This window comes from Blennius ocellaris (genome assembly GCF_963422515.1).
Source record: "Blennius ocellaris genome assembly, chromosome: 6".
Classification (NCBI taxonomy): domain Eukaryota; kingdom Metazoa; phylum Chordata; class Actinopteri; order Blenniiformes; family Blenniidae; genus Blennius; species Blennius ocellaris.
This window is the reverse complement of record NC_137655.1, coordinates 24,648,082-24,664,003: the sequence shown is the minus strand read 5'-3', so window position 1 is coordinate 24,664,003 and position 15,922 is coordinate 24,648,082. Positions and strand designations below refer to the sequence as shown.

The 15,922-nt window shown below is 45.6% G+C and overlaps 1 protein-coding gene across 2 annotated transcripts in view; it reads left to right on the top strand.

Moving 5' to 3' along the window:
* Positions 1–15,922, top strand: part of uxs1 (UDP-glucuronate decarboxylase 1) — a 70,222-nt gene that overhangs the window by 50,598 nt on the left and 3,702 nt on the right. Inside the window, exons 12-14 of one of the 2 annotated variants that reach the window (XM_080497580.1) lie at positions 3,110–3,170; positions 3,249–3,306; positions 7,565–7,668. In XM_080497580.1, coding sequence (XP_080353706.1) covers positions 3,110–3,170; positions 3,249–3,306; positions 7,565–7,668 — 223 coding nt within the window. Of the gene's footprint in view, positions 1–3,109; positions 3,171–3,248; positions 3,307–6,285; positions 6,390–7,564; positions 7,669–15,922 lie in introns of those variants that run through there. The other variant, XM_080497581.1, reaches the window with a different exon arrangement.

Below are 15,922 nucleotides of genomic sequence, written 5' to 3'. Positions count from 1 at the left end.
AATGTTTTAATAAATTTAGACGAACACATAATGTTTCATTTTGACTAAATACGTTTCCTAAAATGAACGAATTGTCTGTTTCTGGTCATAATTAAACACATGGGAAATATAAACGCCAACAAATACTGTTCACATTAACTGAAAGGACTCGGCTGAAGTCGTGGCTTATTTTGCCTCTCCTATGAATTCTATGAAGAACCGAGAATATGTGCAGCTTGGAAACAAAAACCCAAAACAACAAAATCAATGAAAGGAGAAAAAAACAGAAGATCGAAATAACATAACTAATCATATTTATTTTATTGATTTGACCGGCATCCCATGATTATTTTGTATTCTACAGCTGTTTTGACCATGAGCTACTGCCACAGATAAAATACAGTGAGTAACGGTCACAGCTTCCTAGAATGTGCGAATATTTATCAGCAAGGCTGAACCGGGCAGCTTGTGAGTGTGAACAATGTGAGGATCACCATGGAGGTCTGGCCAGGAAAGAGCTGCACTGCTCACCTTCAAGTGGGATCATTGCAGGGTGGCCATGAAGGTGCACAAGCTGTTGTGGTCCCAAACACAAACTCAATTTTAATATGTGCATCAAGTTAGGGTGCTTGATTTGTTTGCAATACGATCAGCCAAGCAATACGTCCTGGACGGGTAAATCTCGACTCCTGGATCAAACCAGCCTCACACAGGCCACGCCAGTGGAGAACCAGAGGGGGGGGGGATTGTTTCTCGGTGCACTTTGGTTCACTTAATAATAATTGACCATGACTTGAATGCCACAGCCGACCCGAGTGGAGCTGCACTAGATGCGTGTCCTTTAGAAGGTTCAGTGTTGTGTCAAACCTTTCATTAGCAATTAAAAGGACAACAAACAATAAGGTCAACTCGTGGCACCCCGCATAAATGTACAAAGTTGCTGAGTTGAATAAATTATGGGTGAGCTGGCAGAGAAAAACACATTGAAGAGCAACATGTTCACCATTCAAACGGCAAAAGATCCATGAACAATGAATCCATGAACAAAATGCAAACGACAGCAGAAAAGTCCCTAACGTGGAATAAACACATGACATGAAAATCCACTGACATTCTTCTTCCAGTTATAACACATAAATGAAATTGCAGGTGAAGAATGTCGTCGGTTTCCCCAGCGCCTCATAAAGAATCAGCGGCAGCAGCAGGAGCCTGAGCAGAGCTGACAGAGTACTGAACCACACCAACCGGCTGCCTTACAGCAAGCAGGGCGCCATACTGACAACCCAATCTTCAGCCTCCCCTGTCAAGTGTGTCCACTGTGCTTATGACTGATGTGCACAGTTGATGTACCTGAAAAGGTCCAAGCCGCCACGCAAAATAAGCTCAAGGGCTGTCGGGTATTTTGTACTTGAAGAACGCCGGTTCACGAAGACACACCGTTTTTGGCCCATCGTCCACATGAGGCGGCGCTTTAGAAGCCGGCTTTTCTGAACACGTCCCAGAGTGGGGAGATTGTAAAACCCCGTCTGGGCTCTGAGGTGTGGACGTTAAAGACGATCATCTGTGGAACAAAAGATGGCGCAATCACCTCGCAGTCCGCAATGTCAACTACCAACCACAACACACAGGGACTCCAAGCTCCGGTGCAGCTGCAGGAGCAGGGCCATAGACCTATATAGTTCAGAGTTATATAGACGTTTATGAGCAGGAGTCTATTTCTAAATATCTGTGTGCTTACAGAGTTATTGGTGTCACAGCGCACCTAAAGGCCCAAGCTTTGTACTACATGCCCTGAAGCCCCGTGTTGGGCCGTTCAGAGTGACGCGTGGACGGACTTGTTCTGAGAACATCTGGGAGAAAGAAAGAAAGACCACGGCTCATGTGGACAAGGCCTTAGACTGGTTCTTCGCAAATGAAGCAATCATTTCTTTTTTGGTTGACCTCAATTAAATGGACACCGACAGATTGCTTTACGTTACTGAATCACAGTTCTTATGCAAGATGAGCAGGAAAAAATGTCTTAGTGGATCTAAAGTGTGGACCAGAATAATCCCGCACCTGAAGCCAAAGTAGTAATTGTCGTCAGTTCATTGTGGGGGATGACTGGGGAACCTTCGCTCCCTGACAGCCCGTTTACACAACGACGATCCCGAGTCCGTCCACAAAACTGTCTTCACTGTTGGGGGGGGGGGGGGGGTCGTTTCCACGGCAGCAGTGTGCACATGCACTGGATCTGTGAAGTTTTTCATCCGGCTCCCAAGGTGGAAAGTTTCTTTCACGGCCGCTGATCCGTCCTGCAGAGACTGATGGAGGCTATTCAGCCCCTCCCTTCCTCTGCCATCCTTTGTAAACAAACATGGCGCCCTGCAGTGGTTTGATGGCCGTCAGGATTCTACTTTATCACTACTTTACAGTTGAGCCTCTCCTGATAGCATCCGATGCGTCATCAGTCCATACGGATGTCGGCTTCTCTACATTTTCTTCATGTTTAGTGTTTTCTTCTCTGCACACGCCTGTGTGGTTTCATTACAAAATCAAGCAACAGCGCCCTCCTGTGGCCTGGCATCCTAACTACGCCGTTGTCCCTGTGTCTGCTGCTGCAGTGGAAATACTCTTTTTTTTAACGGATTAGGTGTCGTCACGTGAAATGTTGTTGTGTAAACAGGGTTTAGTGGCGTAAAATGTACCCAGTTGCTGAAAGCCAGAGGGGGAACTTGCATTATGTTAAATCTATAATGACAGGCGAGTGGTAAAGTCCAGAGGTGTTGCCAGGTTCAGAGCTATTTAGAAATTCTGTGCAGATGACAAACAAGAACATGGTAAAGTAAATACTATTTTAAATTGAAGCCTTTTCACGTCCATATTTATCTGAAGGCAGCAGAGCTCACACTGTCCTGGTCAGTGGTTTTCAATACAGGTTCACATTGTGTATATGTGCTGGTTCGTTGTTGTTACGTGAGGGGAAACATAGTTGCACTGAAATAGACTGAAGGATATGAAGAACTGCCATGTGTTGCCTCATCTTGGAGACTTTTATTTCTCCGTGTGACTAAAGCCATCTCTCCAGGGAGTCTTCAAACACTTCAACACTCTTTCAAACAAAGTGTCTTCTGTGGTTTGTTTTCCCCAGTGACCTGGTCAACGGCCTTGTGTTGTTGATGAACAGTAACATCAGCAGTCCCGTCAACCTGGTGAGTACCACATTCCAAAACCCAGCTCATTTTGTCCAGTTGTTCTTGGCTCTTATGCACATTTACACATTGTTCCAGGGTAATCCAGAGGAGCACACCATATTGGAGTTTGCTCGACTGATTAAAAGTCTTGTGGGTAAGTTTGGTTTTATTTTACTCAACCCTTGTCGTCTCTGTCTCTGTTGTGTCTGGTCATGTCTTTCATCTGTAATATCACTTTTGTATTTTTGTTTGTGTTTAATCTGAAACAGTTACATGGAATTATAAACGTTTCCTCATGCCCTACAGCGTGTTACAAGTGTGATTTCAGTTGTCATTTAAATTTATGTCAAAATACACATGAAATGGACAAAAACTGTACTGACGACGGGGGATGGGGCCGATCTGCTCCAGTGTCGGATTCCAATGTCAACGTAATTCACGGATCAGAAATTTCCGATCCAACCGGTGGAGATTTCTGATCCACGAGCCTCGTCTGTGCTTCAGGGAATTATTCCCCCCTGGCTGCAAAATGCGAGTCTCAATGAGACGCGGAGTAATGAGTTTGCAGCCAGCTCGCAGGCTAGCGTAGTCGCACTGTGCTCCAACTTTTCATGACATCATGTTGCTGTTTGTACGTATTTTACACTCAAAACACGGAAAAGCAACACAGCAATGTACAATGTTTGCAAAGCTGTATCACCATTTTCAAACGTCATCCAAACAATGAACAGCAGCTCCTCCGCTGTAGCAGGAGATTCACACCTCCTCCACGCTAAACTCCCTGAAAATAGTCCCAATGGAATGTTTGAGCTGGAAACATTGTGTTTGTGCTGCGTTGGTAAAGAAGTTCGTCAGGAATTAGGAAAGCAATTCTGAGGTTTTATGGGTACAACAATATCAATAACAGTAATAATATTAAAGCAATCAGCTCTGTTTTCCGAATAGTATTGGTGTGGGCAGATATCCAAATTCAGGTATGGGGATTGGATGGGGAGTAAAGAAATGTGGCTCGTACATCCCGAGCTGTACTATCTAATCCATTCGTGTCACAATAAGGCCTGTGGGGCAAAACAGGCCTGCAAGAAGCTCCAGTCCGGTCCCTAACCTCCAATCCAAACCACCAAGCAAATAGTAAAGATTTCAAAGAAAACACAGATTATTTAAACCAATTACAATAGGACATTGACAGCCAAGTTGAGATACCAGCGATGCTTTGATGAAAGCATGAACTTGAAAGTACCAGGAACCGAATGCACAAAAATTCAGCTTTTGCACTGAAACTGTAACTGAAATAAACCATCCATCCATCCATCCATCCAAAGCTAGTCACCTCGTTGCTATCAAACTAGCCTCAATGCTACGCTGTGAATTTGTAAAACAGTTTTTTGGGGCGAAGTTACGCTGAGATTCTAGAAATCTGTGGTTTTTGTGACAATATGGACGTTTTCATCACGTGTACTCTGCACCGCAACAATGAAAAACTTTCAGGTTTCCACTGACAGGTTATGATGGCAGTGTTGCGGCGGTCCAGCCCACTTAGGATGACATTGAGATGTGGCCCCTGAAGTGAAGCATGTTTGACGCTCCGGATGGAATCACATTATATCTTCTGCTCTCGTCTCATTAAGCGCCGAGCCGACTGACACAAGCACCTTTAAAAAAGAGACCTGGCTCCGCCTTGACTGTAACATTCTGTGTGGATGATTGTATTTAACTTGAGGTGCAGCACCACATTGCTGCACTTTGAAATGGGGCTCAAATTGTTACTTTGTTGCTTTTGTTCCACATTGTTGCACTGAGCAGCTCAAAGGTGTGATTCCAGTCTTCACAGCCGTCAGATGTCAGAAGGAGAAAAGAGTGTTATTAGAGTAACTTGTCTCCAGTGCACATTGGCCCCACCGCCTGCATGAGCCGGTGCAATGCTGCTGCACAATCCTGAGGTTTGAAGTCACATTCAAAGCCAGTATTGGCTTCAAACTGTATCAAAGTCACATTTTCCTCTGATTGGATCCGAAGTATGAGCTGTGTGTGACAGTGTGTGTGGCTGTAGTAGTCACCCACACACACTGTGTGTGAGACAGTGTGTGTGGATGTAGTAGTCACCCACACACACTGTGTGTGACAGTGTGTGTGGATGTAGTAGTCACCCACACACACTGTGTGTGAGACAGTGTGTGTGGATGTAGTAGTCACCCACACACACTGTGTGTGACAGTGTGTGTGGATGTAGTAGTCACCCACACACACTGTGTGTGAGACAGTGTGTGTGGATGTAGTAGTCACCCACACACACTGTGTGTGAGACAGCGTGTGTGGATGTAGTAGTCACCCACACACACTGTGTGTGAGACAGCGTGTGTGGATGTAGTAGTCACCCACACACACTGTGTGTGAGACAGTGTGTGTGGATGTAGTAGTCACCCACACACACTGTGTGTGACAGCGTGTGTGGATGTAGTAGTCACCCACACACACTGTGTGTGACAGCGTGTGTGGATGTAGTAGTCACCCACACACACTGTGTGTGACAGCGTGTGTGGATGTAGTAGTCACCCACACACACTGTGTGTGAGACAGTGTGTGTGGGTGTAGTAGTCACCCACACACACTGTGTGTGACTGTGTGTGTGGATGTAGTAGTCACCCACACACACTGTGTGTGACAGTGTGTGTGGATGTAGTAGTCACCCACACACACTGTGTGTGACAGTGTGTGTGGATGTAGTAGTCACCCACACACACTGTGTGTGAGACAGTGTGTGTGGATGTAGTAGTCACCCACACACACTGTGTGAGACAGTGTGTGTGGATGTAGTAGTCACCCACACACACTGTCTCACTTGTCTCTGCCTGAAGACTGGGGGCCGCAGACAGGAAGTGACTATTTCTATGTATGCTCATTTCAGGAGTCTCTCTCTTTACTCCACCAACCAGGACATTTCATCTCACTAACACACATTTATCAGCTCCTGATATTTATCACCTGAGTTAATTGTCAAATCATGAAAATCACAGTCAAAAGCAGCTCGTTAAAACTTTGCAGCCTTAAGAACTTTTCTGCCAGTCAGTAAAAGAACACATTCATAATATGTTTTATTAAATTGTAATGGTTATTATTCATATTACAATCGCAGATTAAAGCCTGGTGCTGCAGCCTGAAAAACTCTGACTGTCACTGTGGAGAGCAGATTGGGAACATGCAGGGCCTCCAACAGATGGATTGACCCCGGCCATGTACTGCCCAGAGAGGAGGAAGTGATCCTCACACAGTTCACAGAAGAGGCTTCTGAGCCAGACAGCTTTGTGATCGAAGAGACGAATGACGCGTCACAACTGTGCTTGAGAGCCTTTCATTGTCTTTTCTCTGACTCCACTTTCCGCCATTCAAATCCCTCTTTTCAAAAATAAGTTCAACGGTTCAGGTGATTGAAACGTTGCGTTTCTCAGCGAGACGAGCTGAATGCAACTTTAACCTTATTATTATTATTATTATTAGGGCCTGAGTAGAGCAGAACGCAGCCACACCCTCTTGGAATGCAAGGAATTATTATTGTTATTGTTGTTATTATTATTGTTATTGCTATTTTACTTTATTTTTGTACTGCTCAAACTCCTGCGTTTTCAGCAGCTTAAACGCGCTCAAACCTTTGTGAAAACTAACACACACGTCAAAAGTGGTGAACCATTTAAAATGTGAAGGTCTTTGTGTAAGTGGCTGGCGAGATGGAGAAATGTGGTACATGTGCAGCACAGAGATGTCACTCACACTCTAAACCCACCCCGTATGCTAATATCATCACACTCATAGCGCCCCCTATTGGCAAGAGGAAGTTAAAGGAATTGTATTTTCACATACCGTGGCCCCAGACTTTGTGATATTTATTCTTGAGCTTGGGCTGTGATGAGGAGGATATGAAGCACATCAGGACACGGAACAATGTGATGAGGAGGATATGAAGCACATCAGGACACGGAACAATGTGATGAGGAGGATATGAAGCACATCAGGACACAGAACAATGTGATGAGGAGGATATGAAGCACATCAGGACACGGAACAATGTGATGAGGAGGATATGAAGCACATCAGGACACAGAACAATGCCATGACAGCCACACTCTCAACCCAACAGGAAGTCGTCCATTTAGCATCAACAGTAAAATCCCCACCCTGGTAAATCCAAGGAGCCTAAGATTTGGATGTGTGTACAACACTCCTTCCTGCAGAAAAGGGTGTGGCCATGGAAGCCTGACCAATACCTGATGGTGCTGATGGGAAGACGTCCCCTGGTCAAACCCTGCTGGCCACAGCAAAGACTGGACCGTATTACTCCTGAATGTGGTGTTGCGGACGGTTCAGGTTGTCAATTGTACCTAGAAGCTACTAACGATATGACACACCTCCACATGCAGTGAGTCGGAGCCAGATCCAGTTCCTTCCGGAGGCCCAGGACGACCCGCAGAGGAGACGACCCGACATTCGAAAGGCCAAGATGATGCTGGGCTGGGAGCCGGTGGTACGTACGCCGCACACACTGACGTAATTACATGCATCTCCCTCAATACAGTCAGAAAGCTTCGTAGAGTACAAGACGTCTTGTTACCACAGCCCACCTCCATGGTCGTAAAACTTCATCATTTACATGTATTTTAGACATTTGGTAAGTGAAAAACCCTGTTTTACATGTTTCAGTTCAACCATGTTGAAGGTTTTCATTCCACTGCTTCACGTCACTTCAGTTTGTGTGGTTTTGTTTCAACACACAATCAGACAAAGCAACGTCCAGCTCCTCCTTGATCCTCCTCCATTAGAACATTGATCCTAGGAGCTGCATTCACAATCTGCTGTATCTGTGTGAGCTGGACTGGCTCCGCCCACACACGCCCATCTATGGGAAGAAGAGGATGAACTTCCTCTCGTGGTGCCAGAGCAGAGCTGCCTGATTGTGGGAGGAGTCAAAGGGGAGGAGCCTACCTTGACTGTAATTGGCGGAACCCCTGATGACATCATATAGGGTTTGATTTCTGATTGGCTGCTTGGAGCAACACACTTTTTAAAACCTGGAACTACCAGGGAGAGAGAGGACACACTGTCTTCTTCTGGGGACGATCAGTACTGCTGGAGGACATTTAGGAAGTGATTTTATGTAATGTGGCCTCTTTAAACTAAAAATAAATATAAATAAAAACCACCTATGAATGCATGCAGAGAACAATACGACACAAACATGTAAATCCTTCAAACTGCCTCTCGTGGTCAGTATCCCCTCATGAGAGAACTGTGTCTCCACAGGAGCTCCAGATGAGGCTGGAGGACACGTCCTCTGTGTCCAGTCATGGCTGGCTGTATTGTATAAACTCAGAATCAAATTGTTAACGTCAAGGAAAACTTATTTTTTCCTAGATTTTGGCCATTTCTGTGTGGACAGCCTCATTTTCAGTGTAAAAGCAAAACGTTTCTGCCACCAAAGGCCTTTTCAGTGCAGCGTTGTTGTGTCACGAGGTCCTCCACCTCCGTCCTCCACCTCGGTCCTCCACCTCGGTCCCCCACCTCGGTCCCCCACCTCCGTCCCCCTCCTCCGTCCTCCACCTCCGTCCTCCACCTCGGTCCCCCACCTCGGTCCCCCACCTCGGTCCCCCACCTCGGTCCCCCACCTCCGTCCTCCACCTCGGTCCCCCACCTCCGTCCTCCACCTCGGTCCTCCACCTCCGTCCTCCACCTCCGTCCTCCACCTCCGTCCTCCACCTCGGTCCTCCACCTCCGTCCTCCACCTCCGTCCTCCACCTCCGTCCTCCACCTCGGTCCTCCACCTCGGTCCCCCGCCTCGGTCCCTCGCCTCCGTCCTCCACCTCCGTCCCCCACCTCCGTCCTCCACCTCCGTCCTCCACCTCCGTCCTCCACCTCCGTCCCCCACCTCCGTCCCCCACCTCCGTCCCCCACCTCCGTCCTCCACCTCCGTCCCCCACCTCCGTCCTCCACCTCCGTCCTCCACCTCCGTCCCCCACCTCCGTCCTCCACCTCCGTCCTCCACCTCAGTCCTCCACCTCCGTCCTCCACCTCGGTCCCCCACCTCCGTCCTCCACCTCCGTCCTCCACCTCGGTCCCCCACCTCCGTCTTCCACCTCCGTCCTCCACCTCCGTCCTCCACCTCCGTCCTCCACCTCCGTCTTCCACCTCCGTCCTCCACCTCGGTCCCCCACCTCGGTCCTCCACCTCGGTCCCCCACCTCCGTCCTCCACCTCGGTCCTCCACCTCGGTCCTCCACCTCGGTCCCCCACCTCCGTCCTCCACCTCCGTCCTCCTCATGTTGATTGTGTCTGTTTCTTGTTCTACAAATTGCAATTTATGACCAAATTTGTAAGACTAAATTAATACAGTGTTTATACCGAACCGAAGCAGCATTTTGACCCACATCTTGAATGTCAGTAAATTTTAATATTTTTTTTAATATTTCATGTAACTGAATTAAATTGTTGGTTTTAATTGAAATGCATTGAGTGTAAAACGAAATAATTTCCTCTTTAGCATCTTCCCTTGCCGATCCCTTTAGTTTGTCCTAGGATTGTTTGTTTTCTGTGATATTCTGTCACTACTCAGGTTCAAACTGCACCAAACCTTCACTCAACAAACTTGAATAATTACAAAGGCAATGTAAGAACCAGTGATTTAAATAATTGATTCACTGCAGCGATCCAATAATAATAGGACTGTTAGTGTGACACTAGTGAGTGGAGGATAGAAGACAAACCAATGGAGATCCACCGAGGAGGAGAAAATGTGACGTTAAACCAAAATTCAAAGTCCAGAAGCAGAACCAGATGTTGGTACATGTTGTCACACCTGGTCCTCCTCAGTCACTGCCTCTCTGCAGGATGTTTCCATTCTTTGATTCCTCCCACTGTCACATTGTCATGCTGATGTTTCCAGCTGCAGGACCTGATCAAACACACCTTTCAGAACCACAGAGAACCATGACTTGCAGGTTCCTATGTTCAATACATTGGACACCATTCACATTATATAGATAATGACATTGATTGAGACAACAATGTTTTCTGCCATATCAATGAAAACTGAAAATATTACACCCAAGAACAATATGGCAGCAACATTATGACGGAGAACGTTTGATCAGTCATTCAAATCATCAGCAGAAGCCTGAACGCTCACTTCCAAAGCATCAAACACTTTTTATTCAAGTCAATTCAAACATCCTTGTAATGTAATTGCTGTATCAGAACTGGACTTGGACATGGACGCTTCTGAGGTGGTGCACAGAGAGGTGGTGCACAGTGAGGTGGTGCACAATGAGGTGGTGCACAATGAGGTGGTGCACAGAGAGGTGGTGCACAAAGAGGTGGTGCACAGCACAGCTGCTGTGAAGGACTAAATGTTCATGTTGGACCACCCTGGTCCCTCAGAGACCAGGTGAAGGACTAAATGTTCATGTTGGACCACCCTGGTCCCTCAGAGACCAGGTGAAGGACTAAATGTTCATGTTGGACCACCCTGGTCCCTCAGAGACCAGGTGAAGGACTACTGCTGTAGAGGATCAGGACGAAGCACTGGACAGTTGATGACGTATTGGACAGTTGATGACGTATTGGACAGTTGATGACGTATTGGACAGTTGATGACGTATTGGACAGTTGATGACGTATTGGACAGTTGATGACGTATTGGACAGTTGATCATGACGTATTGGACAGTTGATCATGACGTATTGGACAGTTGATGACGACGTATTGGACAGTTGATGACGACGTATTGGACAGTTGATGACGACGTATTGGACAGTTGATGATGACGTATTGGACAGTTGATGACGACGTATTGGACAGTTGATGACAACGTATTGGACAATTGATGACGACGTATTGGACAGTTGACGACGTATTGGACAGTTGATGACGTATTGGACAGTTGATGACGTATTGGACAGTTGATGACGTATTGGACAGTTGATCATGACATATTGGACAGTTGATGACATAATGGACAGTTGATGACGTATTGGACAGTTGATGACGTATTGGACAGTTGATCATGACGTATTGGACAGCTGATGACGTATTGGACAGCTGATGACGTATTGGACAGTTGATGACGTATTGGACAGTTAATGACGTATTGGACAGTTGATGACGTATTGGACAGTTGATGACGTATTGGACAGTTGATGACGTATTGGACAGTTGATCATGACGTATTGGACAGCTGATGACGTATTGGACAGTTGATGACGTATTGGACAGTTGATGACGTATTGGACAGTTGATGACGTATTGGACAGTTGATCATGACGTATTGGACAGTTGATGACGTATTGGACAGTTGATGACGTATTGGACAGTTGATCATGACGTATTGGACAGTTGATGACGTATTGGACAGTTGATGACGTATTGGACAGTTGATGACGTATTGGACAGTTGATCATGATGTATTGGACAGTTGATCATGACGTATTGGACAGTTGATCATGACGTATTGGACAGTTGATCATGACGTATTGGACAGTTGATGACGTATTGGACAGTTGATCATGACGTATTGGACAGTTGATCATGACGTATTGGACAGTTGATTACGACGTGTTGGACAGTTGATTACGACGTGTTGGACAGTTGATCATGACGTATTGGACAGTTGATCATGACGTATTGGACAGTTGATCATGACGTATTGGACAGTTGATGACGACGTATTGGACAGTTGATGACGACGTATTGGACAGTTGATGACGTATTGGACAGTTGATGACGTATTGGACAGTTGATGACGACGTATTGGACAGTTGATGACGACGTATTGGACAGTTGATCATGACGTATTGGACAGTTGATGACGACGTATTGGACAGTTGATGACGACGTATTGGACAGTTGATGACGTATTGGACAGTTGATGACGTATTGGACAGTTGATGACGACGTATTGGACAGTTGATGACGACGTATTGGACAGTTGATGACGACGTATTGGACAGTTGATGACGACGTATTGGACAGTTGATGACGACGTATTGGACAGTTGATCATGACGTATTGGACAGCTGATGACGTATTGGACAGCTGATGACGTATTGGACAGTTGATCATGACGTATTGGACAGCTGATGACGTATTGGACAGCTGATGACGTATTGGACAGTTGATGACGTATTGGACAGTTGATCATGACGTATTGGACAGTTGATCATGACGTATTGGACAGTTGATCATGACATATTGGACAGCTGATGACGTATTGGACAGTTGATGACGTATTGGACAGTTGATCATGACGTATTGGACAGTTGATCATGACGTATTGGACAGTTGATGACGTATTGGACAGTTGATCATGATGTATTGGACAGTTGATCATGACGTATTGGACAGTTGATCATGACGTATTGGACAGTTGATCATGACGTATTGGACAGTTGATGACGTATTGGACAGTTGATCATGACGTATTGGACAGTTGATCATGACGTATTGGACAGTTGATTACGACGTGTTGGACAGTTGATTACGACGTGTTGGACAGTTGATCATGACGTATTGGACAGTTGATCATGACGTATTGGACAGTTGATCATGACGTATTGGACAGTTGATGACGACGTATTGGACAGTTGATGACGACGTATTGGACAGTTGATGACGTATTGGACAGTTGATGACGTATTGGACAGTTGATGACGACGTATTGGACAGTTGATGACGACGTATTGGACAGTTGATCATGACGTATTGGACAGTTGATGACGACGTATTGGACAGTTGATGACGACGTATTGGACAGTTGATCATGACGTATTGGACAGTTGATCATGACGTATTGGACAGTTGATGACGACGTATTGGACAGTTGATGACGACGTATTGGACAGTTGATGACGTATTGGACAGTTGATGACGTATTGGACAGTTGATGACGACGTATTGGACAGTTGATGACGACGTATTGGACAGTTGATGACGACGTATTGGACAGTTGATGACGACGTATTGGACAGTTGATGACGTATTGGACAGTTGATGACGTATTGGACAGTTGATGACGACGTATTGGACAGTTGATGACGACGTATTGGACAGTTGATCATGACGTATTGGACAGTTGATGACGACGTATTGGACAGTTGATGACGACGTATTGGACAGTTGATCATGACGTATTGGACAGTTGATCATGACGTATTGGACAGTTGATGACGACGTATTGGACAGTTGATGACGACGTATTGGACAGTTGATGACGTATTGGACAGTTGATGACGTATTGGACAGTTGATGACGACGTATTGGACAGTTGATGACGACGTATTGGACAGTTGATGACGACGTATTGGACAGTTGATGACGACGTATTGGACAGTTGATGACGACGTATTGGACAGTTGATCATGACGTATTGGACAGCTGATGACGTATTGGACAGCTGATGACGTATTGGACAGTTGATCATGACGTATTGGACAGCTGATGACGTATTGGACAGCTGATGACGTATTGGACAGTTGATGACGTATTGGACAGTTGATCATGACGTATTGGACAGTTGATCATGACGTATTGGACAGTTGATCATGACATATTGGACAGCTGATGACGTATTGGACAGTTGATGACGTATTGGACAGTTGATCATGACGTATTGGACAGTTGATCATGACGTATTGGACAGTTGATGACGTATTGGACAGTTGATCATGACGTATTGGACAGTTGATCATGACGTATTGGACAGTTGATCATGACGTATTGGACAGTTGATCATGACGTATTGGACAGTTGATCATGACGTATTGGACAGTTGATCATGACGTATTGGACAGTTGATCATGACGTATTGGACAGTTGATCATGACATATTGGACAGTTGATGACATAATGGACAGTTGATGACGTATTGGACAGTTGATGACGTATTGGACAGTTGATCATGACGTATTGGACAGCTGATGACGTATTGGACAGCTGATGACGTATTGGACAGTTGATGACGTATTGGACAGTTGATCATGACGTATTGGACAGCTGATGACGTATTGGACAGTTGATGACGTATTGGACAGTTGATGACGTATTGGACAGTTGATCATGACGTATTGGACAGTTGATGACGTATTGGACAGTTGATGACGTATTGGACAGTTGATCATGACGTATTGGACAGTTGATGACGTATTGGACAGTTGATGACGTATTGGACAGTTGATGACGTATTGGACAGTTGATCATGATGTATTGGACAGTTGATCATGACGTATTGGACAGTTGATCATGACGTATTGGACAGTTGATCATGACGTATTGGACAGTTGATGACGTATTGGACAGTTGATCATGACGTATTGGACAGTTGATCATGACGTATTGGACAGTTGATTACGACGTGTTGGACAGTTGATTACGACGTGTTGGACAGTTGATCATGACGTATTGGACAGTTGATCATGACGTATTGGACAGTTGATCATGACGTATTGGACAGTTGATGACGACGTATTGGACAGTTGATGACGACGTATTGGACAGTTGATGACGTATTGGACAGTTGATGACGTATTGGACAGTTGATGACGACGTATTGGACAGTTGATGACGACGTATTGGACAGTTGATCATGACGTATTGGACAGTTGATGACGACGTATTGGACAGTTGATGACGACGTATTGGACAGTTGATCATGACGTATTGGACAGTTGATCATGACGTATTGGACAGTTGATGACGACGTATTGGACAGTTGATGACGACGTATTGGACAGTTGATGACGTATTGGACAGTTGATGACGTATTGGACAGTTGATGACGACGTATTGGACAGTTGATGACGACGTATTGGACAGTTGATGACGACGTATTGGACAGTTGATGACGACGTATTGGACAGTTGATGACGACGTATTGGACAGTTGATCATGACGTATTGGACAGCTGATGACGTATTGGACAGCTGATGACGTATTGGACAGTTGATCATGACGTATTGGACAGCTGATGACGTATTGGACAGCTGATGACGTATTGGACAGTTGATGACGTATTGGACAGTTGATCATGACGTATTGGACAGTTGATCATGACGTATTGGACAGTTGATCATGACATATTGGACAGCTGATGACGTATTGGACAGTTGATGACGTATTGGACAGTTGATCATGACGTATTGGACAGTTGATCATGACGTATTGGACAGTTGATGACGTATTGGACAGTTGATCATGACGTATTGGACAGTTGATCATGACGTATTGGACAGTTGATCATGACGTATTGGACAGTTGATCATGACGTATTGGACAGTTGATGACGTATTGGACAGTTGATGACGTATTGGACAGTTGATCATGACGTATTGGACAGTTGATCATGACGTATTGGACAGTTGATCATGACGTATTGGACAGTTGATGACGTATTGGACAGTTGATCATGACGTATTGGACAGTTGATCATGACGTATTGGACAGTTGATCATGACGTATTGGACAGTTGATCATGACGTATTGGACAGTTGATGACGTATTGGACAGTTGATGACGTATTGGACAGTTGATGACGTATTGGACAGTTGATGACGTATTGGACAGTTGATGACGTATTGGACAGTTGATGACGTATTGGACAGTTAATGACGTATTGGACAGTTGATGACGTATTGACGCTTCTGAGGTGGTGCACAGAGAGGTGGTGCACAGTGAGGTGGTGCACAATGAGGTGGTGCACAATGAGGTGGTGCACAGAGAGGTGGTGCACAGCACAGC